The sequence below is a fragment of the Oncorhynchus mykiss genome, chromosome 12 (assembly GCF_057628025.1).
Source record: "Oncorhynchus mykiss isolate SJ-2025 chromosome 12, ASM5762802v1, whole genome shotgun sequence".
Lineage (NCBI taxonomy): Eukaryota > Metazoa > Chordata > Actinopteri > Salmoniformes > Salmonidae > Oncorhynchus > Oncorhynchus mykiss.
Window position 1 is genome coordinate 76,999,398 of NC_143033.1, and position 23,269 is coordinate 77,022,666.

Here is a 23,269-nt window from a genome sequence, read left to right on the forward strand (position 1 = left end):
AATGGTTAAATTGGCGAAGCATTGGTTCAAAAGGGACGCTGGCTTGGAATGGATAACAATAGAATGGGAACTAAGTTATCCTTTCACCCCTGTTGATACTCTGTCACATAGTCTTACAGGGGAGAGGTCTGTTGATACTCTGTCACGTAGTCTTACAGGGGAGAGGTCTGTTGATACTCTGTCACATAGTCTTACAGGGGAGAGGTCTGTTGAAACTCTGTCACATAGTCTTACAGGGGAGAGGTCTGTTGAAACTCTGTCACGTAGTCTTACAGGGGAGAGGTCTGTTGATACTCTGTCACATAGTCTTACAGGGCAGAGGTCTGTCAAACTCCCAACACAATTTTGTTACACTCAAAAGAGGTGTGGAGAACAGTACAAAAGATAAGTGGAATTTCACATCTAAAACAAGGATACTCATCATTGTGGCACAATCCTCGGCTACGGATAGGAAAGAAGTCTGTGTACAGGAACAGTGGCCAATGAAAGGAATTCATACTATAGGTGATCTGTACAATGAAGATGTTTTAATGTCATACTCAGATTTGGTACAAAATATGATGCGGGAGACAAGGGACATTTCTGGAAATATTTAGAATTGAAAGAATGTTTGTTAACCGGCTATCAACGAAATCCAGGAAAGAACCCAATAGCTGAGTATTTGGAATTACCCAAACATAAAGCAGCTATTTTCTACTCAATATTTAGTCATTTGCAGAGTAAAGACTGTAAAAACCTCAGAACAATATGGCAAATGTACTTAAAGTGTGAAATTGATGATGATACCTGGTTGAAGATCTTGTCCAGTTCAGGGAGGAACATAAGGGAAGCCAGGTGGAAACTTACTCAATATAAGACACTACTATTATTGGACCCCAACAAGGCTTCATAAGATGGGGCTGACAAACAATTCTCTGTGTCGGAAATGCCAAAAAGACACAGGGACATTTTTTTTTATTTTATTTTTTTTTTTACCCCTTTTTCTCCCCAATTTCGTGGTATCCAATTGTTGTAGTAGCTACTATCTTGCTACAACTCCCGTACGGGCTCGGGAGAGACGAAGGCTGAATGTCATGCATCCTCCGATACACAACCCAACCAGCCGTACTGCGCGTATCCAACCCGGAAGCCAGCCGCACCAATGTGTCGGAGGCTACACCGTGCACCTGGCAACCTTGGCTATAATATTTTGGAACCCTTCCCAAGATCTGTGCCTCGACACAATCCTGTCTCGGAGCTCTACGGACAATTCCTTTGACTTTATGGCTTGGTTTTTGCTCTGACATGCATTGTCATCTGTGGGACCTTATATAGACAAATGTGTGCCTTTTCAAATGTCTAATCTATTTAATTTACCACAGGTAATGGAAACAGGATCCACCTGAGCTCAATTTGGAGTCTCATAGCTAAGGATATGAATACTTATGTAAATGTTACATTTGCAAACATTAAAAATAACTTTTTTCGTTTTGTCATTATGGGGTACTGTGTGTAGATTGATTAAATTGTTTTTCCTCATCAATTTTAGAATATGTCTGTAATGTCACAAAATGTGGAAAAAGTCAAGGGGTCTGAATACTTTCCGAACTAGCTGTATTTTGTGGCCAGACATGACTCTGTGTTGTCATATAGCCTACATGCAGAATAGCATGATTGATTTCCCTGCTGTAACTTGCCACACAACCACACAAGGTCATTTATGGAACTATAGTGAAATGGGATCATCTTGGGAACTTTCCCCCCCAGTTGACTGCAGCATAACAACCTTATTTGCTATCTTGGGTCAGACTCAGATCATAGCCTATAGCACACATCTTTGTATAATTGTATTCAATATTTGAAAGAATCAGGACTCAAACAACCTTGTTTAACATGAGAATAGGATGTTTGACGTCTTCAATGTGTAAGATGACAACGCAGTGTAACATTTTAAATTTCAGAACGGAAGGCAATTCATTATCAGTGGGAGAAGACTACGTTTGCTAGGCAGATCTCGAGAGCTTGTTGGTGATCCAATAGGCCTATGTTGTAGCAGCCTATAAAACAACAATGTTAATACCATATTGTTGCTTTAGTGATAATTAACCTGTTTTTTAAACGACAATGATCGAGAGCTCATTCATGATTTTCAATTAATAAGATTTGACTGCTTTTTTGACCAAAACACAGACTTGACTACAGGTGTTAACCTGCGTATCCAATCACTTTGACTGTGGCTGCAAATAGGCTATTGACGGGTTATTATGCTTTACGCAATAATGGACTAAATCACAGATCGAGCACATCATTGCAAAAAGTACACAGTAGCCTAGTGGCAAAATAACTAAATTGATTGAATATGAAATTGAGTTCAGTATGATTGAAAAGCCTTTATATGCCCATGTATGTAGGTAGTTGTAATACAGCCATCTTGGTTTTCATTTGAAGCATCATTTTATCCTTCACTTGTTAGTAAGAATTGCAGATACTTCGGCAACTTTGTGTTTGTAGTCAGCTTCGTTCGGTTGTTATCCGCAGTCACCCACAGGATAGACATCTTGATTCTATGTTTAGCAGATATCTTCTGTTAATGAAGTGATGCAGAAGGGCAAAAAAAGCATCTAACCATGCACTTTGGCTGCTCTGTTAGTGGTCTATTTATGTTAAGAATTTTGTCGTGGAACTGAACCTGCCCCCCCCCCCCCCCCCCCTCCTTCTAAAAAAATAATAATTTCAATAAATACAACTACGATAGTTTGTTTCAATGTCTTTATTTTTACTCAGGCGGGGATGTCAGAACATAATCCCTTGTCTGTGGTGCATTTAGAAGTACCGACTGCCCATGGCTGCGACAACCACTTTCATGAACTTCTGCCAGGTTGCCTGAATTTCAGGAGTGAAAGAGGCTCCGAACTTGGCGGCAATGACAATTGTGAGGACGTCAGCCAACACCTGTGGACAAAAGACAAAGGAGGACTATGTTAAATAAGACTGACGGTTTTCTTTTACCTTTGGAATTAGACGTGTTGCTCTGATTGCTATGTGTGTAGGCTTACATCAGTAAAGCCTAAAATATAAGCCTATTTCTCAAGACAGAAGGCATACCCTGAAATTGTCAGGGTCGACGAAGAGTTTGTTAGCGTGGGTCTCGCTCAGTGACTTGTATGTGGCCAAGATGTTGCCCATGTTCTTCACAGCTTTATCCAGAGCTCCACACACGACCTTGCCGTGAGCAGCAACTTTTGGGTTGCCCATGATTGCTGCGGGAGTGGACACATCTCCGAAAGAGCCGAAATAACGCTGAGTCCAGGGGTAGACGATCAGGACTCTGTCATTGCAAGAACACCGAAATATGTGAATTATTTTCAAATGTATTTCAATTATATGCCTAATTAATACTCTAACATGCTCCATTCAAACTTAACAATATAAACTCAATATTAATAGTAATGATAGATAACAGGACAAGTATAATAGTGTTATAATTACTCATGATCTTCTCCACTATAAACTATATTAGATGATATATTTGAATGAGGCTGAAGCCATGACCTACCTTCCCAGAGCCAGTGGTCCGATCTCATTGATATCTACTTTGCCCCAGACAGCACTGATGGTGCTCTTCTCTGCGTCTGTCCATTCAACCATGTTGTCAGTGTTTGTTTTCCGGTTTTGCAACAAGATTAAACAAATTAATGTCTTGTGTAGGGAGACACTGCATGCAATTTATATTTATGAGTGCTCTCCGCCCACTGAAGACGGCGCATATGATTGGCTCTGGCAAAGATCAGTATTGGCCAAGTGAGCGCTTCATCAATTCCAACATCAATTCCAATAATGTATCTGTTAAAAACAACAGTAAATGTTAATTTATTAGCTGTTACAGAATCAAGTCTGTAGATTAGATCCTAAAATATGGAAGTTTATGTAAATAGGCCTATACAGTTTATCTAGATTACCAACGTTTCAAAATTCGCATGATAACAGCTTAGTTATCAGTTTTAATGTATTCCTCTGATGCAAGAATAAAAGCAAGGTTATGGCAAAACTCTTCCGAAGATTACACGTCCTTCATTGCAGTGTATGTATAAGGCTATTCTAATGAAAAATGAATGCAACCACTAAACATTTTTATGAATTTGGAATATGTGATAATTCAACATAATTCCGGCCTACAATTTGGCACAGTTTCTTATCTAGGACAAAATTACGCCTTCCATTTTTTTATCGGGGTATTTCAGACCGGTCCCGCCCATTTAAAGTGATTAATTTCAAGACATTAAATATGATAAGCGAAATGTCCTGTATTATTTGTAGATAGGTGTGTACCCATGTCCTTGCATGACCTCTTTCTTCCTCTGACTTTTTTTGTCGATCATCATTCGAAGTTCAATCAACCTTATAATTGGGAATCATGTCCAACTTCCATTGAACCCCAGTGTAGGAATATATCATAGATACATACAGGCCGTCATTGTAAATAAGAACGTGTTCTTAACTGACTTGCCTAGTTAAATAAAAAATACAAATGTGTCACTTTGAATAAATATTTTCGAATTGAATGCAGGTCTTTGAAGGTGGATTTGATTTTTCCAATTTAATTTACCAATGTAGTATATATTATAGCACTCTACAATCAAATATAGAGCCTACCTTTAATGATTTAACATTATGTAGGATAGAACGAAATTTGCGTCATAATCTAGGTCTCTACAATTTCAAATAGCAAATGAACTGTAAATGAATATTTGGTTATTTTGCCCAAAAAAAAAGCTGCATCTTTTGAATGAACTTATTGGAAATATATGCTCGGTTAGGCTACTGTGAAAGATCTCGCTTATGCAACGAAAAAATAAAATAATAGCAATATTATCTTAATCAAACAAATTGTAAAATTGTTGACATCTGTTTGATCTGGTGCATTTGATTTAAATGCATTGTGTTACAGTACATTCAGAAGATTAAATTGTAGAATACAAAAATAAACAAAAAGTTAATTAGGCCCTTATGATGGATATTATTAGAAACATAGCACTATGACATCTTATTTCATATTTCATAAACGCCAAAACAACGGTTCCTACTCTTTCATTATTTAACGTTATTTAGGATATAAAATTAAATTTTGCCAATTAACTATAAATTAAATATTTGTTTATTTTGGCAAAAGCAGCTGGAACTTTAGAATTAACCTACTGGAAATATATGCTTAATTACATTGAAATAATTTGTTTTATGCAACAAAATAAATAATAATCTTTATCAATCAAACTGTAAAATTGTTGCATCTGTTGCAACAATTAATGTATTTGCATTGCGCATAAAGGAACAATATTAATGATGGATATTATTAGAAACATAGCCCTCTGACATCTTATTGAAGTTTTTAATATAAAACGCTAACTTAATATTTTATAAAAGCCAAGAACGTTTCTTACTCTTGGATTTTGACCAAGATGATTGCAGTGTAGGGGGAGTGTACCCTAGTAGCTGGGTGTGTCTGCCGCTCTACTGTGATATAAAGGGACCTAGTTGTGTAGGCAGTCATCTTCAGATAATTTCTTGTATATTTAATACAGGCCAATCAGAAAGGAGCAAAATGAGTCTGACAGCAAAGGACAAATCTGTGGTCAAGGCCTTCTGGGGCAAGATTAGTGGAAAGGCAGATGTCGTCGGTGCTGAGGCTTTGGGGAGGTAAGCCTTCTTAATGAAAGAATGATGTGTTTAAACTGATGACAGCGGCCTATGTGCCTACCTCGAATAAGCATTTTAACATACAATAAGTAAACTAATTTCATTACGTTGTAGACGCAGACGATGGGAGAAATATGATACTCGTAATGCTAAGTTCAGCATCTAACAAAAACTCCAATATGAATATGAATATTCTGTGCCTGTCTTTGCAGGATGCTGACTGCTTACCCCCAGACTAAGACCTACTTCTCCCACTGGGCAGACCTGAGCCCCGGCTCTGGGCCAGTAAAGAAGCATGGAGGCATCATCATGGGTGCAATTGGTAAAGCAGTCGGACTGATGGACGACCTCGTGGGGGGAATGAGTGCTCTCAGCGATCTGCACGCCTTCAACCTGCGCGTTGACCCTGGAAACTTCAAGGTTTGCCCACAGATAACCTATTGTCTGTATATTGATCACTCTGTCTGTTGCTAAAGCACAATCCTTCAATATTAACTTTTAAATATACTTTTCAGATCCTGTCCCACAACATCCTTGTGACCCTGGCTATTCACTTCCCTTCTGATTTCACTCCCGAAGTGCACATTGCTGTGGATAAATTCCTTGCAGCCGTGTCCGCTGCCCTGGCTGACAAATACAGATAAGACCATCATGAAAGTCCATCATTGGATTCCAGTTCCTGCTCTGTTGTTATTACAATAAAATAAACAGGCAATGAATGAAGTTACCTCCTCTGTTGTGTCCTTATTCCACCACCGTTCACCATCAAAGTCATATTTGAATTGCATCACTGTCACATCTAGATTGAATACATTGAATGAAGAAAGGAAGGGATTTTGTACTAAATGGTGCTTTAGATCCACCATCCACTATATCACTATGTTATTCTCCATAACTTTGGATAGCCTATCTAATACGTGTAACATGCATTTTGCTGACATCATTTAATATTTGATGAATATGGAGTAGTTACAGATGGGTTGGTAAACTGAATGGGTTATATGAAGACGGTAGAGGCACAAAGAAAACCTATTCAGAGAAGAACAAATATGTATTTTATTTCTAAATGAATTTTAAATAGTTTAATAACTTTTAAAAACGGTAACTAATGACCATGTAATTTGCAACAAGCTACTTCATAGAATGGGCTATTTTGTATTTCCAATGCAGTGAATTTGGTGGGGGAAGTGAAATCGACTTTGAAAAACGAACACGTTGTGTTATACTGTATATACCACACTATACACTCACTCTCATTCTGGAAGTTCCGTGTCTCGACTTTCTCTCAAACAAAACACCTTTCGGCACCGTGGCATTTTGTAGTTTAATTTGATACATTAATATTTAGGATAGTTTTTTTGTAATAAAGTATATTTGCGCATCTCTGAACCTAAATGTCTGTAAGTTAAATGGTTTTACTATTTCGTACGAACGTGTATTGTTTTATGAATCTTTACGAGTTTTAGTCTAGTTGTCCAGCTAGAAGGCTTTTGTTGCACGCTCGTGTTCCTGAATGGTTATTCGCGCAGGCTTGGTTTAGCCAAACATAAGGGAGGGAGGGAGGGGGGGGGGGGGGCAGAGAGACATGTGTATTTAAATTCATATGCAGTTTTGCACCGCAAACTATGCAATAATTATTGGAACACTATTTTGTGTGACTCACCGTTATAGGATTTGTATGAATAAATCCCTGCATCAGTCACCCTAATAATGGTTCATCTATCTGTGCGCCTATTAAGTAAAACATCCAAATCATATTTTAAAATGCATTGTGTTACTCAGTGGCGATTTTAGCATGACACTCTTGGTGGGGGGGAAAAGGAAAAATGGGATGCATGCCAGCAAAGCCAATACACATAAAAACAGCTGATATGGCAGACTTGCTTAAACAAATGTGGTTTCTACTAACATTTGAGATGTACAAACAGGCTATAACCTGTTTTATAGGCTATAACCACGAAGTTAGAACAATCGGCGGAATTAACATGTGAAAATAGACCAACTTATTAGTGTGAGGCACATTGAACGCCGTTTGGGTCTTTACCTGTCAAACAAGACACGTCATATAACACTGTTTGACGCATTAAATAAGCTTTGAATTTGACACGTCAAATAACACAATTATATTATAGAATGTTGTTTGCTGAATTTGCACGTGCAAGCCAAGCACCAAAACTACTATCAGTAGCACTGTCAAAGCTGTACAAAAAAAGCAGCCAAACAACACACACCCCGTCACGAACGATCTTTTAACAATCCCGCTTCGGAGAAAATAGACCACATTATTAGGGTGAGGCACATGGGCTACTAACAGCTTTCTACACAACATACACTTAGTATTGCTTTCTTAGCTACAGTATACATTTCTCCCTGCCATATTACATAACTTATGCAGCAGCATACAATACATTTTTGGAATCACCTTGTGAAGGTGGCGCAGTGGTCCTTTGTTGGCAAATGTTGTCATCAAAGTCTGGCATTTTCTGGATGTATGGTGTGAACTCGGGGGGAAAAAACAGCCACTCCATTGAATATCAGGCTAACATTAGTGGTTTATTTGCAACGCTTTCAGTTAGCCACTGACTCCTTCCAAACGACTTGTTGAATTTGCGATTTCCAACTTGTGTATATCAGGTACCAAGATAAGACCCATGTGCAGACTGTGTGAAGTAACAATGTTTATTATAACCACAGATGCAGGCAAACGACAGGCCAAGGCAGGCAATGGTCGACAATCCAGAGTAGGAGCAAAGGTACAGGACGGCAGGCAGTATAAGGCAGATTTCAGTAATCAGGAAAAGGTACAAAAATCAATTTAAAAAAAATAAAGCAGGAGGACAAGAAAAAAACAGGACAAACGCTGGTAAACTTGACGAACTGACAAAAGACAGACAGAAAACACAGGTATAAATACACAGGGGATAAGGGGGAAGATGGGCGACACCTGGAGGGGGGTGGAGACAATCACAAAACAGGTGAAATAGATCAGGGCGTGACAGTGTAATCTTTACGAGCACCGATACGTTTTATCTATAATTTCTCTTCATTATTTCTCTTCATATGACAAGGATTAAAAAGGATTTTCCAGTAGATTGTCGAGTTGATGACAATAATGATGACTGCTAGCTAAGAATGTCTAAGTAAGATGTGGTCCAATCAAAGCTACTCTAGATATAACTTGATTTGATGTAATTCTGTCTGTGGCCAAAGACCTTGAGCCTTCTTGAATGGGCACTTCTTATATATAACTCTATGGCAGAATCCAAGAGGCTAAATTTTCGAGCTCTAACCTTAGAATTAGGGATGACGTACTGTCCCATGAGTGACAGAAAACCGAACCAATCATGACAGAAAACTGAGCCAATTAGGCGCAAAGCTCTGTATTTTCTGTTGGCTAGACCCACCACCACAGAAAGCACTGAGCTAGGCTGAAACACCTGCATTTTGGAGCTGCCTTACTCAAGAAAGCAAAAAAGAGATAATGTTTGTATGCGGCTTTATTAACACGTTGATGTTTTTTTTTATGTGACACGGATTAATGCATAAAATTACAAGCAAAACAGGCATGCCCTCCTGTTACTCAATTAATGTGTTTAGGTCCAATGCAGCCGTTTTTATCTCAATATCAAATCATTTCTGAATAACAATTAGGTAGCCTATCCCAAAAAAAGCTTCTTAGCCAAGAGCGATTTCTCAAGTAGGAATGTTGCTTGGACTGTGAGAGTGGTCTGAGTGGAGAGGGGAAAACATAAAACTAGCTTTTATTTGCAAAACTCCATCCCATGAAAACAGGCAAGAATTTCAGGCAGTCTTTTCAAACCACTCTTACACTAAAAGGGCATTATCATCATTTTCTCAATTTCACATTATTATTTCAACCTCATAGTTTTACCGTCCAAAAACGGTAAAACATTTCTTGACAGTGGATTGCAGTAATTCTTTTGTAAGGAAACCAATACCTAAATATCTAAAAACAAGGAATATAAATATCTAAATATAGTTAGGCCTATATATCACTTTAAAATTAGCCAATATTTGTCCATGTTTTAGGAAAGCATTTGGATTTCAAACTGGAAGATATGTAGCCCTAGGTTTAGGCTTGTATCACCAATTTGAACCCTCTAAAGGCCTAACTACACAAAAAAAGAAAAGGTTCCTGAAGTCCCCTTTATGGTTTCTTCAAATTGAAACTGTGGGGGAACCCCTATAAGTTCTTCAAAGAACCCTTTTTAATGGTTCCTCAAACAACTTTTTGAATAACCTTTTGGGGTTCATTTTTTAACTACCCCCCTCCCCAGTTATTATTCTCATGAATAATAATATGCATAACAATAACAACAATAGCACAATATTTTAGTTCTCAGTGTTTATTGTGATTTTAGTGGCAAAGCAGAATAAAAACATCTAAATATGAGGTAAACTCTCAGCAGTGAAAGGTGTAAAGATCTCCTCAATTTAAGAGAAGGTTTGTCCATTGTATGAACTAAATGTATATTGTTTTTTGATGATCTCTCTTTTCATATTTGTGCAAATCTTTCTAATACAGAAAATGGACACAATTCAATGGATATCAATCAACAAAGAGGCAAGAATATGTAGGCTATAACAATATGTTGTTGGCTAGCTGTATTGGGTGCAGATGACTGAACTGATCACAGTTTTGTGTCATCAGGTATACAGACAAGGAGGCATACAAAGGTGTGTTAATTGCTATTGGTATGTTATGCAGATCACATTTGCCATCCTCTTTCCTTATCTCATCAATGAATATCCCATAGGCCTCTAGATTATGACCAAGTATGTTTATGTTTATGATGTTTATGAAAACCATCATCAAAACCGTTTTTTTCATTCACATTCCCTCATTTTTAGTGTAGAAACCATGTGCCATCAGTACAATTGCAGGAGAACGTTTTCCATAAAAAACAACACTTCAAAAAGATAAACGCTTTTAAATAGATTTTATTATATTCAACATGTGTAGCTATGGCACAGGTTCCAGCCTAACAGACTGGTTTGGAGTGTCATCTCTCGCCCATATTGATGCTGTCGAGTGATACTCTAGTGGTACTGTCTGCCAAGAGCGGACACAACGACAGCCAGGAACTTCTGGAAGGCTTCCTGAGTATCAGCACTGAAAATGGCGGGACCGAGCTTGGCGGCCACGCACACGGTGATGCAGTCGGCGAGGAGCTGTGGAGAGGGGACCGTAAAGGAACCAGATGGAGAATGTAATGTTGGAATGAGCTTTACATCGATTAGGTCAGGGTGTGACTTGGGTGGGCATATTTATGTTTCTATTTCTTTGTTGGCCTAGTATGGTTCCCAATCAGAGGCAGCTGTTTATCGTTGTCTCTGATTGGGGATCATACTTAGGCAGCCCTTTTTCTCACCTGAGATTGTGGGATCTTGTTTTTGCATAGTTTTTACTATGTCGCCTGCAGAACGTTAGGTTCATTTATATTTTGGTGTTTTTTGGTGTTCATCAATAAAGAAAGATGTACGCTTACCGCGCTGCACCTTGGTCTCATTCCAACGACGATCGTAACAGAGATACTATTTGACTGTGTATATGTGTTATGTTGGAGGATATGTCTTGATGTCATGCTCAATGTTTTTATGCCGTACAATGCTTATTTTTGTGTTTAATAAATACAACTTTAATAACAAAAAAAATGAATATCACATTTACATGAGTATTTAGACCCTTTACTCAGTACTTTGTTGAAGCACCTTCCGCAGTGATTACAGCCTTGAGTCGTCTTCGGTATGTCGCTACAGGCTTGGCACACCTGTATTTGGGGGATTTATCCAATTCTTCTCTGCAGATCCTCTCAAGCTCTTGTCAGGTTGGATGGGGAGTGTCGTTGCAGCACAGCTATTTTCAGGTCTTTCCAGAAATGTTCAACCGGGTTCAAGTCTCTGGCTGGGCCACTCAAGGGCATTCAGAGACTTGTCCCGAAGCCACTCCTGTATTGTCTTGGCTGTGTGCGTAGGGTTGTTTTTATGTTTTTTATATTTTTGTAACCTTTATTTAACTATGCAAGTCAGTTAAGAACAAATTCTTATTTACAATGACGGCCTACACTGGCCAAACCTGGACGACACTGGACCAATTTTGGCAGCCCTATGGGACTCCCAATCACTGTCGGTTGTGATACAGCCTGGATTTGAACCAGGGTGTCTGTAGTGACACATCTTCAAGACTGCTGCGCCACTTGGGCTGTGTCTTGGCTTGTCTTGGTTGTGTGCTTAGGGTCGTTTTCCTGTTGGAAGGTGAACCTTCACCCCTGTCTGAGGTCGTGAGAGCACTGGAGAAGGTTTTCATCAAGAATCTCTCTGTACTTTGCTCCTTTCATCTTTCCCTCGATCCTGACTAGTCTCCCAGTCCCTGCCGCTGAAAAACATCCTCACAGTATGATGCTGCCACCACCATGCTTCACTGTAGGGATGATGCCAGGTTTCCTTCCGTTGTGATGCTTGGCAGTCAGGTCAAAGAGTTCAATCTTGGTTTCATCAGACCAGATAATCTTATTTCTTATGGTCTGAGAGTCCTTTAGGTGCCTTTTGGCAACTCCAAGCGGGCTAGAATGTTCCTTTTACTGAGGAGTGGCTTCCATCTGGCCACTCTACCATAAAGGCCTGATTGGTGGAGTGCTGCAGAGATGGTTGTCCTTCTGGAAGGTTCTCCCATCTCCACAGAAAAACTCTGGAGCTCTGTCAAAGTTACCATCGGGTTCTTGGTGTCACGACTTCTACCGAAGGTAGCTCCTCTCGCTGTTCGGACAGCGGTCAGCGTCGCCGGTATACTAGCCATCACAATCCATTTTTCCTTTTCTGTTTGTTTTGTCTTTGGTTCTTTTTCACACCTGGTTTCATTTGCGTTAATTTCTGTGTGTATAATTGTAACCTGTTGCCTGCCTAAGTTTGTGCGGGATTAGTTATTGATTGTGAGGTGCTCGGTTAAATATTACCGTTATTTGTTTTCACAGGTTCTGAAGTGTATGAGTGTCGGAACTTTGTTTGTTCCTCCATACGTTTGCACGGGTTTTCTGTTGTCGAGGGCGTTGTCCTTTTGATTGTGCCATTCCTGTGTTGGTGGACTTTTTATTAAACACGCTTCTCAGACATCCCTGCTCACCTGCGCCTGACTCCTACACCTACCACCTAGACGCAAATTGTCACACTTGGTCACCTCCCCGACCAAGGCCCCTTTCCCCCGATTGCTCAGTTTGGCCGTGTGGCCAGCTATAGGAAGAGTCTTGGTGGTTCCAAACTTCTTTCATTTAAAAATGGAGGCCGCTTTGTTCTTGGGGATCTTCAATGCTGCAGAAATATTTTGGAACCCTTCCCAAGATCTGTGCCTCGACACAATCCTGTCTCGGAGCTCTACGGACAATTCCTTTGACTTTATGGCTTGGTTTTTGCTCTGACATGCATTGTCATCTGTGGGACCTTATATAGACAAATGTGTGCCTTTTCAAATGTCTAATCTATTTAATTTACCACAGGTAATGGAAACAGGATCCACCTGAGCTCAATTTGGAGTCTCATAGCTAAGGATATGAATACTTATGTAAATGTTACATTTGCAAACATTAAAAATAACTTTTTTCGTTTTGTCATTATGGGGTACTGTGTGTAGATTGATTAAATTGTTTTTCCTCATCAATTTTAGAATATGTCTGTAATGTCACAAAATGTGGAAAAAGTCAAGGGGTCTGAATACTTTCCGAACTAGCTGTATGTTGTGGCCAGACATGACTCTGTGTTGTCATATAGCCTACATGCAGAATAGCATGATTGATTTCCCTGCTGTAACTTGCCACACAACCACACAAGGTCATTTATGGAACTATAGTGAAATGGGATCATCTTGGGAACTTTCCCCCCCAGTTGACTGCAGCATAACAACCTTATTTGCTATCTTGGGTCAGACTCAGATCATAGCCTATAGCACACATCTTTGTATAATTGTATTCAATATTTGAAAGAATCAGGACTCAAACAACCTTGTTTAACATGAGAATAGGATGTTTGACGTCTTCAAGGTGTAAGATGACAACGCAGTGTAACATTTTAAATTTCAGAACGGAAGGCAATTCATTATCAGTGGGAGAAGACTACGTTTGCTAGGCAGATCTCGAGAGCTTGTTGGTGATCCAATAGGCCTATGTTGTACCAGCCTATAAAACAACAATGTTAATACCATATTGTTGCTTTAGTGATAATTAACCTGTTTTTTAAACGACAATGATCGAGAGCTCATTCATGATTTTCAATTAATAAGATTTGACTGCTTTTTTGACCAAAACACAGACTTGACTACAGGTGTTAACCTGCGTATGCAATCACTTTGACTATGGCTGCAAATAGGCTATTGACGGGTTATTATGCTTTACGCAATAATGGACTAAATCACAGATCGAGCACATCATTGCAAAAAGTACACAGTAGCCTAGTGGCAAAATAACTCAATTGATTGAATATGAAATTGAGTTCAGTATGATTGAAAAGCCTTTATATGCCCATGTATGTAGGTAGTTGTAATACAGCCATCTTGGTTTTCATTTGAAGCATCATTTTATCCTTCACTTGTTTGTAAGAATTGCAGATACTTCGGCAACTTTGTGTTTGTAGTCAGCTTCGTTCGGTTGTTATCCGCAGTCACCCACAGGATAGACATCTTGATTCTATGTTTAGCAGATATCTTCTGTTAATGAAGTGATGCAGAAGGGCAAAAAAAAGCATCTAACCATGCACTTTGGCTGCTCTGTTAGTGGTCTATTGATGTTAAGAATTTTGTCGTGGAACTGAACCTGCCCCCCCCCCCCCCCCCCTCCTTCTAAAAAAAAATATTTTCAATAAGTACAACTACAATAGTTTGTTTCAATGTCTTTATTTTTACTCAGGCGGGGATGTCAGAACATAATCCCTTGTCTGTGGTGCATTTAGAAGTACCGACTGCCCATGGCTGCGACAACCACTTTCATGAACTTCTGCCAGGTTGCCTGGATTTCAGGAGTGAAAGAGGCTCCGAACTTGGCGGCAATGACAATTGTGAGGACGTCAGCCAACACCTGTGGACAAAAGACAAAGGAGGACTATGTTAAATAAGACTGACGGTTTTCTTTTACCTTTGGAATTAGACGTGTTGCTCTGATTGCTATGTGTGTAGGCTTACATCAGTAAAGCCTAAAATATAAGCCTATTTCTCAAGACAGAAGGCATACCCTGAAATTGTCAGGGTCGACGAAGAGTTTGTTAGCGTGGGTCTCGCTCAGTGACTTGTATGTGGCCAAGATGTTGCCCATGTTCTTCACAGCTTTATCCAGAGCTCCACACACGACCTTGCCGTGAGCAGCAACTTTGGGGTTGCCCATGATTGCTGCGGGGGTGGACACATCTCCGAAAGAGCCGAAATAACGCTGAGTCCAGGGGTAGACGATCAGGACTCTGTCATTGCAAGAACACCGAAATATATTAATTATTTTCAAATGTATTTCAATTATATGCCTAATTAATACTCTAACATGCTCCATTCAAACTGAACAATATAAACTCAATATTAATAGTAATGATAGATAACAGGACAAGTATAATAGTGTTATAATTACTCATGATCTCCACTATAAACTATATTAGATGATATATTTGAATGAGGCTGAAGCCATAACCTACCTTGCCAGAGCCAGTGGTCCGATCTCATTGATATCTACTTTGCCCCAGACAGCACTGATGGTGCTCTTCTCTGCGTCTGTCCAGTCAACCATGTTGTCAGTGTTTGTTTTCCGGTTTTGCAACAAGATTAAACAAATTAATGTCTTGTGTAGGGAGACACTGCATGCAATTTATATTTATGAGTGCTCTCCGCCCACTGAAGACGGCGCATATGATTGGCTCTGGCAAAGATCAGTATTGGCCAAGTGAGCGCTTCTCAATTCCAACATCAATTCCAATAATTTATCTGTTAAAAACAACAGTAAATGTTAATTTATTAGCTGTTACAGAATCAAGTCTGTAGATTAGATCCTAAAAAATGGAAGTTTATGTAAATAGGCCTATACAGTTTATCTAGATTACCAACGTTTCAAAATTCGCATGATAACAGCTTAGTTATCAGTTTTAATGTATTCCTCTGATGCAAGAATAAAAGCAAGGTTATGGCAAAACTCTTCCGAAGATTACACGTCCTACATTGCAGTGTATGTATAAGGCTATTCTAATGAAAAATTAGAAAGAGATGCAACCACTAAACATTTTTATGAATTTGGAAAATGGGATAATTCAACCTAATTCCGGCCTACAATTTGGCACAGTTTCTTATCTACGACAAAATTATGCCTTATTTTTTTAATCGGGGTATTTCAGACCGGTCCCGCCCATTTTAAGTGATTAATTTCAAGACATTAAATATGATAAGCAGAAATGTCCTGTATTATTTGTAGATAGGTGTGTACCCATGTCCTTGCATGACCTCTTTCTTCCTCTGACTTTTTTGTCGATCATCATTCGAAGTCCAATCAACCTTATAATTGGGAATCATGTCCAACTTCCATTGAACCCCAGTGTAGGAATATATCATAGATACATATTAGGCCGTCATTGTAAATAAGAATGTGTTCATAACTGACTTGCCTAGTTAAATAAAAAATACAAATGTGTCACTTTGAATAAATATTTTCCAATGCAGGTCTTTGGATGTGGATTTAATTGACCAATGTAATATATATTTTACATGCTCGATTAGGCTACTCTGAAAGATTTTGTTTTATGCAACGGAAAAAAATAAAACAAAAAAAAATAATTGTCTATATCAATCAAACAAATTGTAAAATTGTTGACATCTATGTTGCATCTGGTGCAATTGATTCAAATGCATGTAATTTAGCCAATTAACTAAAGATTTCACATTTGGCTGTTTCGGCAAAAGCAGCTGCAACTTTAGAAATAACCTACTGGAAATCTATGCTTACAATTAATGTATTTGCATTGCGCTAAAAGGTTAATTATGGATATTATTAGAAACATAGCCCTCTGACATCTTATTGAAGTTATTAATATAAAACGCTAACTTAATATTTTATAAAAGCCAAGAACGTTTCTTACTCTTGGATTTTGACCAAGATGGTTGCAGTGTGGGGGGAGTGTACCCTAGTAGCTGGGCGTGTCTACCGCTCTACTGTGATATAAAGGGACCTAGTTGTGTAGGCAGTCATCTTCAGATAATTTCTTGTATATTTAATACAGGCCAATCGGAAAGGAGCAAAATGAGTCTGACAGCAAAGGACAAATCTGTGGTCAAGGCCTTCTGGGGCAAGATTAGTGGAAAGGCAGATGTCGTCGGTGCTGAGGCTTTGGGGAGGTAAGCCTTCTTAATGAACGAATGATGAGAATGATTGTGTTTAAACTGATGACAGCGGCCTATGTGCCTACCCCGAATAAGCATTTTAACATACAATAAGTAAACTCATTTCATTACGTTGTAGACACAGACGATGGGAGAAATATGATACTCGTAATGCTTAAAAGTTCAGCATCTAACAAAAACTCCAATATGAATCGAACTATTCTGTACCTTCCTTTGCAGGATGCTGACTGCTTACCCCCAGACTAAGACCTACTTCTCCCACTGGGCTGACCTGAGCCCCGGCTCTGGGCCAGTAAAGAAGCATGGAGGCATCATCATGGGTGCAATTGGTAAAGCAGTCGGACTGATGGACGACCTCGTGGGGGGAATGAGTGCTCTCAGCGATCTGCACGCCTTCAACCTGCGCGTTGACCCTGGAAACTTCAAGGTTTGCCCACATATAACCTATTGTCTGTATATTGATGACTCTGTCTGTTGCTAAAGCACAATCCTTCAATATTAACTTTTAAAATATACTTTTCAGATCCTGTCCCACAACATCCTTGTGACCCTGGCCATTCACTTCCCTTCTGATTTCACTCCCGAAGTGCACATTGCTGTGGATAAATTCCTTGCAGCCGTGTCCGCTGCCCTGGCTGACAAATACAGATAAGACCACCATGAAAGTCCATCATTGGACTCCAGTTCCTGCTCTGTTGTTATTACAATAAAATAAACAGGCAATGAATGATGTTACGTCCATTGTTTGTGTTCTTTTCCCACCACAGTTCACCATCAAAGTCATATTTGAATTGCATCACTGTCACATCTAGATAAAATACATTGCATTAAGAAAGGAAGGGATTAAGTACTAAATAGCGCTTTAGGCGCACCATCCACTAGCTCACTATGTTTTTCTCCATAACTTTGTTTAGCCTATCTAATACGTGTAACGAACCGCTTTTAATGGATCCTTAAATAACCTTTTGAATAAACTTTTTGGGGTTCTTTTTTTAACTACTCCCCTCCCCAGTTATTATTCTCATGAAAAATAATATGCATAACAATAACAACAATAGCACAATATTTTAGTTCTCAGTGTTTGTTATGATTTTAGTGGCAAAGCAGAATTTTAAAAACTAAATATGAGGTAAACTCTCAGCAGAGCCCCAAGTCCAATAGGTATATCCTCTGGTAGGTTGATGTTAATGTGTTGATGTTCTCCATATCCACAGCCAGAATGATTTTGAGTGCATGGGGATCGAACAGGTTTCCTGTTATACTCATCAGAGGTGTAGGGAGGGAGAAATCTTTGTATCCCCAAAATAGTAATTATACAGATGATTAACAAAACATGCACACCACAGAATTCATACACTCTAAAAATGAGGGGCTCAACAAGGGTTCTTCTAAGATCCCCAAAGTTCTTTGTAGAACCTTAGGGTTCTTGGAAGGGAAAATGGCCTCCAAAAGGTTATTCCAAGAACCCCATAAGAGGCGGGGAACCTCTTTAGTTGGTGGGGGTTCGTGCAGGAACCTGACTGCCCAACTGAAACATTAGGATTTGAAAGGGCAGCAGGTGCAGGCACTTAACAGAAAAATGTAAGGATCTCCTCAATTTAAGAGAAGGTTTGTCCATTGTATGAACTAAATGTATATTGTTTTATGGTGATCTCTCTTTTCATATTTGTGCATATCATTATAATACAGAAAATGGACACAATTCAATGGATATCAATCAACAAAGAGGCAAGAATACGTAGGCTATAACAATATGTTGTTGGCTAGCTGTATTGGGTGCAGATGACTGAACAGCTCACTTTTGTGTCATCAGGTATACAGACAAGGAGGCATACAAAGGTATGTTAATTGCAATTGGTATGTTATGCAGATCACATTTGCCATCCTCTTTCCTTATCTCATCAATGAATATCCCATAGGCCTCTAGATTATGACCAAGTATGTTTATGTTTATGATGTTTATGAAAACCATCATCAAAACAGTTTTTTTCATTCACATTCCCTCATTTTTAGTGTAGAAACCATGTGCCATCAGTACAATTGCAGGAGAACGTTTTCCATAAAAAACAACACTTCAAAAAGATAAATGCTTTTAAATAGATTTTATTATTTTCAACATGTGTAGTAGCTATGGCACAGGTTCCAGCCTAACAGACTGGTTTGGAGTGTCATCTCTCTTCCATATTGATGCTGTCGAGTGATACTCTAGTGGTACTGTCTGCCAAGAGCGGACACAACGACAGCCAGGAACTTCTGGAAGGCTTCCTGAGTATCAGCATTGAAAACGGCGGGACCGAGCTTGGCGGCCACGCACACGGTGATGCAGTCGGCGAGGAGCTGTGGAGAGGGGACCGTAAAGGAACCATATAGAGAATGTAATATTGAAATAAGCTTTACATCGGCTCATAACGCTATTTAATTCACAATACTTTATTTTTGTATTTTGTTTGTTTGCTAAAGTGTAATACTCACCCTGAAGTTGTCGGGATCCACGTGCAGTTTCTCCGAGTGCATCACACTCAGTGCAGTATAGGTGTTCTTGATGTCATCCAGGTTCTGCACCGCTCTGTCCAGTCCGTGCATCACGGTCTTTCCGTGCTTGGCCACGGCGGGGTTACCCATGATGGCAGCGGGTGTGGATAGGTTGCCGAAGGTGCTAAAGTGCCTCTGAGTCCATGGAGACACGATCAAAAGTCTAAAAATAAATATAACAGGCTGGCATTACAATTATACTTAACAATCAATATGGTCTGTATCGCACCAAAGGTGAACACCGCGATGTCCTACTACGCAATTAGTGCTAATTAGCCTAGGTAGCCTATTATCGTGTTATAATTGAATGATATTTAAATAAATATAATAAGAATGTACCTGGCCAGGGCCTGGGGTCCGATCTCATCCACGCTGATCTTTCCCCACAGGCCTACGATGGCACTGCGCTCAGCATCTGTCCAGTCGACCATGTTGACGTTTGTTTGTTGATTTCCGTTGGTACTTGCAAAATGTTACAAGGGATCCCTGAGGTTTTTACCTCATGAGACGTCCAATTTATTGATGTTCAGAATCTCCGCCCTGAACAGAACACAGCAAATGATTGGATGAATGTCTTGGGGGGCAAGGTCCTCGAGTGTGGCACATATCGCCATTGAGCCAACTTCATCCCACTTTTAAGATAATGCTTGGTCATTTATTACGGATGGAATAAATAAGTCATGATTAGCCTTCATCGGTATTTTTGTCAAAATTCAGTTATTGACATAGTATTTTTCTGTTCAATGTTCTCTACATACTGCATTTAGTACTTAAAACCACAATTCATATTGTTAAGTTCGAAATAATATCTGACACCACTCAAACCAATGAAGGTTCGGAACTTTAATGCCAATTATCTCAGGGTAGAACCTTATTTGGCTCTAAATTCTATTTTAATGTATGTTGTGATATTCACATTGAATTGCAATTTTGGGTCTCATTTGAAAAAGAAAATCCTAGATTGGGAGTAAACTATTAAAGAAAGAGCATGACTCGAAATATGTTTTATCTTCATATTCAGACGGACCCACCCATTTGATAGTTCCATATTTCTGGTCTTTTTGAATTATTTATCTAAATGTCAGTTGGTGAAAAGTCGTTTTATCTGCCTTCATCAGGGGAATTACATGATGGGTTCTAAATGGACACTATTCAATGCGGATATCAGCCTATTTACTTCAATGAAACCACAGCTTTTTGTTTAATTCTTCTGAAATACAATGCTCTTAGCCTATATATTGTTACAATGTTTAGTGATAGGCCTAGGGTACGCTTTTTAACCGAAACAAAACCTTTCCGATTATCAGGTATATCATTTGTCTCAGTATTTATGTGTTGACTGTGAATATTCACTACATAGGTCAACGTGAATATAGGCCAACACGTCTTGATCTGGTTGCAAATTGTAAGTCAGAGAACTTTGAGGTAAAATGTTGACTGTGTGTATTTTAGCCTATTAGCAGAAAAACGATGTTTCAAGTCAGAATTAGGCAGGTCTAATGCACCAAAAAAATATATGATTGCCTACTTCATCTATATTTTATTTTATTTTGCAAAAATAAGTACTGTGTAGTGTAGGAAAAATGCCCAGAGGAGGAGCCGAGATTATATCGGGATGTGCCTTCTCTCATGCCTCAATAAAAACAGCCTCTGAGTTTTCCACCCTCACACACTTATTTTCTCAGCATCGTTAGTTAAGTGGATAAACGGACAAGACAGCTATGAGTCTCTCAGCTAAGGACAAAGCCAACGTGAAGGCCATCTGGGGCAAGATCCTCCCTAAATCCGATGAGATTGGAGAACAGACTCTTTCCAGGTAATTACATAACGATGTATGATAAATTAAGAACTATAACATGTATTCAATTTATTAACACATAACTCCCCAGTCAAATCTATGGAGGCTATGAATGCGTATAACTATCTCAGCAAAAATATGGACCGAATCCCCGAACATGTGAATGATTATTAAAACGAATTGTGTCTCACCTCATTTCTAATGTCCACGACAGGATGCTTGTCGTCTACCCCCAGACCAAGGCCTACTTCTCCCACTGGGATTCCGTGGCCCCCGGTTCCGCTCCAGTGAAGAAGCACGGCATCACCATCATGAATCAAATCGATGAATGTGTTGGTAACTTGGACGATCTCTTTGGTTTCTTGACCAAGCTCAGTGAACTGCACGCCACCAAGCTGAGGGTGGATCCCACTAACTTCAAGGTAAGAGAAAAAGACACACAAAGAAAACACACAAAAAATCAGAGTTTTTACCTGAATGAAGGTGAAATAATCTATTTCCCTTTTCCTTTGCAGATCCTGGCTCACAACCTGATTGTGGTCGTTGCCGCCTACTTCCCCGCAGAATTCACCCCCGAGATCCATTTGTCCGTGGACAAGTTCCTGCAACAACTGGCTCTGGCCCTTGCGGAGAAGTACCGCTAAACTGGAGTTCAGCTGCTAAACTGTCATCCGAGCTACAAGCTCTCACAGTTTTACATCAGAATTAGACGTTCATCCATGTTTCTCAAACGTAATGTCCTTCCGATATTGACACACTGACAATAAACCTAAATGAAACTCATACAGAGGTGTTTGTCTGTAATTTTCGTTATCTCCCTTTCAGAGGGGCAATATCCATAGAGAGCACAGGGGCACGTACCCCCTCAGAGTTGTCCTCTTAAAAAACGAAATAATGATAATAATAATATTTTTTCTCTGTAATACTACTAGCCATTTAGCAATTGTATGAAGTTGACTTTAGCTAGTTCAGATGGATTCCCAATCTCCCAAACTCATAACTATCTACCAATAAGCCATTTCAGGCTATCAATCAAGTTAGAGAAGCAAGCTTGTCAAAATACTTCAATTTAAGCACCACCCCACAGCCATCCTCACTTACTTTGTGTCCCCTCAGATTTTTGCGAAGCATGAAGCCCCTGCTCACATTGTCTTGTGATATACAGTGCATTCGGAAAGTATTCAGACCCCTTTACCTTTCACACATTTTGTTAGGTTACAGGTGTATTTTTAAATTGATTAACAAGTTGTTTTACACTCATCAATCTACACACAATTCCCTATAATAACAAATCAAAAACTGTTTTTTAGAAACGTTAGCAAATTTATTAAAAATAAATAAACTGTCACGTGGGACCGCCGAAGAAGATGGCAGCACTTTAGAGAGCTCCTAATACCCACATGTAAAAACTGAAATTCAACCGCATATACTTTCATTTTTGTCTTAATATATTGACTTGAAGTACAGTTTAATATAAAGATAGTTTACATTTTGAAACATCTCGCTAAAGTGGCGTTATTGGAATGTCGACACACGCTAAAAATGTATTCAAGCCCAACACGCGGTATTCACAGAAGGCCACATCCGCTAGCAAACAAACAGTAAGTCCTCCCGAACACCCCCACGAAGACATGGATTAACACGTAAACCCAGAGAAATCGGTCAATTTTTAGGATCTATTTGAGCAAATGCGAAAGATGAACACGATATTGTTTGATGTTGCATCCGATGTCTCCACGATAAAAAAAAAAACAACTACCGAGCTAAAGGAAAAAGTTGATGCGATACAAGAGAGAGGATGAGTGACGGATATCAACAGTGAAGGATGCCATCTCCCGTCTGGAGAAGGGTAATGAGAATCATGTGGGAAAAAATGGATATATTGTGGAATCGTG

The 23,269-nt window shown here is 39.3% G+C and overlaps 6 protein-coding genes across 7 annotated transcripts; 3 read left to right on the forward strand and 3 right to left on the reverse strand.

Moving 5' to 3' along the window:
• Positions 1–2,734: 2,734 nt before the first annotated feature.
• On the reverse strand, positions 2,735–3,685 carry hbb1 (Hemoglobin subunit beta-1). Its single transcript, NM_001160555.2, is given in 3 exon segments — positions 2,735–2,931; positions 3,085–3,307; positions 3,536–3,685. Coding segments are annotated over 3 exon segments (444 nt in total). The 5' UTR covers positions 3,628–3,685; the 3' UTR covers positions 2,735–2,802.
• Positions 3,686–5,577: 1,892 nt separating this feature from the next.
• On the forward strand, positions 5,578–6,349 carry hba1 (hemoglobin, alpha 1). The gene is given in 3 exon segments (NM_001124551.2): positions 5,578–5,673; positions 5,886–6,093; positions 6,189–6,349. Coding segments are annotated over 3 exon segments (432 nt in total). The 5' UTR covers position 5,578; the 3' UTR covers positions 6,318–6,349.
• Positions 6,350–10,619: 4,270 nt separating this feature from the next.
• Positions 10,620–15,486, reverse strand: LOC118936252 (hemoglobin subunit beta-1). 2 transcript variants are annotated; one of them, XM_021622424.3, is made up of 4 exons: positions 15,355–15,486; positions 14,907–15,129; positions 14,685–14,753; positions 10,620–10,794 (listed from the first exon to the last, which is right to left on the reverse strand). In XM_021622424.3, exons 1-4 carry the CDS (start codon positions 15,444–15,446, stop codon positions 10,735–10,737), a joined length of 444 nt encoding a protein of 147 aa, XP_021478099.3. In that variant the 5' UTR covers positions 15,447–15,486; the 3' UTR covers positions 10,620–10,734. The 2 variants fall into 2 exon arrangements, with proteins under 2 accessions (XP_021478099.3, XP_036794234.2); XM_036938339.2 differs by lacking the exon at positions 10,620–10,794 and having other exon boundaries at positions 14,557–14,753.
• Positions 15,487–16,904: 1,418 nt separating this feature from the next.
• LOC110538448 (hemoglobin subunit alpha-1-like) lies at positions 16,905–17,779 on the forward strand. The gene is made up of 3 exons (XM_021625280.3): positions 16,905–17,038; positions 17,264–17,471; positions 17,568–17,779. The coding sequence occupies exons 1-3, from the start codon at positions 16,944–16,946 to the stop codon at positions 17,694–17,696; spliced, it is 432 nt and encodes a 143-aa protein (XP_021480955.1). The 5' UTR covers positions 16,905–16,943; the 3' UTR covers positions 17,697–17,779.
• A 1,352-nt stretch (positions 17,780–19,131) lies between these two features.
• LOC110538445 (hemoglobin subunit beta) lies at positions 19,132–20,064 on the reverse strand. Its single transcript, XM_021625275.3, has 3 exons — positions 19,916–20,064; positions 19,517–19,739; positions 19,132–19,381 (listed from the first exon to the last, which is right to left on the reverse strand). The coding sequence occupies exons 1-3, from the start codon at positions 20,005–20,007 to the stop codon at positions 19,250–19,252; spliced, it is 447 nt and encodes a 148-aa protein (XP_021480950.1). The 5' UTR covers positions 20,008–20,064; the 3' UTR covers positions 19,132–19,249.
• Positions 20,065–21,242: 1,178 nt separating this feature from the next.
• Positions 21,243–22,154, forward strand: hba4 (Hemoglobin subunit alpha-4). The gene is given in 3 exon segments (NM_001160564.2): positions 21,243–21,392; positions 21,589–21,796; positions 21,890–22,154. Coding segments are annotated over 3 exon segments (432 nt in total). The 5' UTR covers positions 21,243–21,297; the 3' UTR covers positions 22,019–22,154.
• Positions 22,155–23,269: the final 1,115 nt, after the last annotated feature.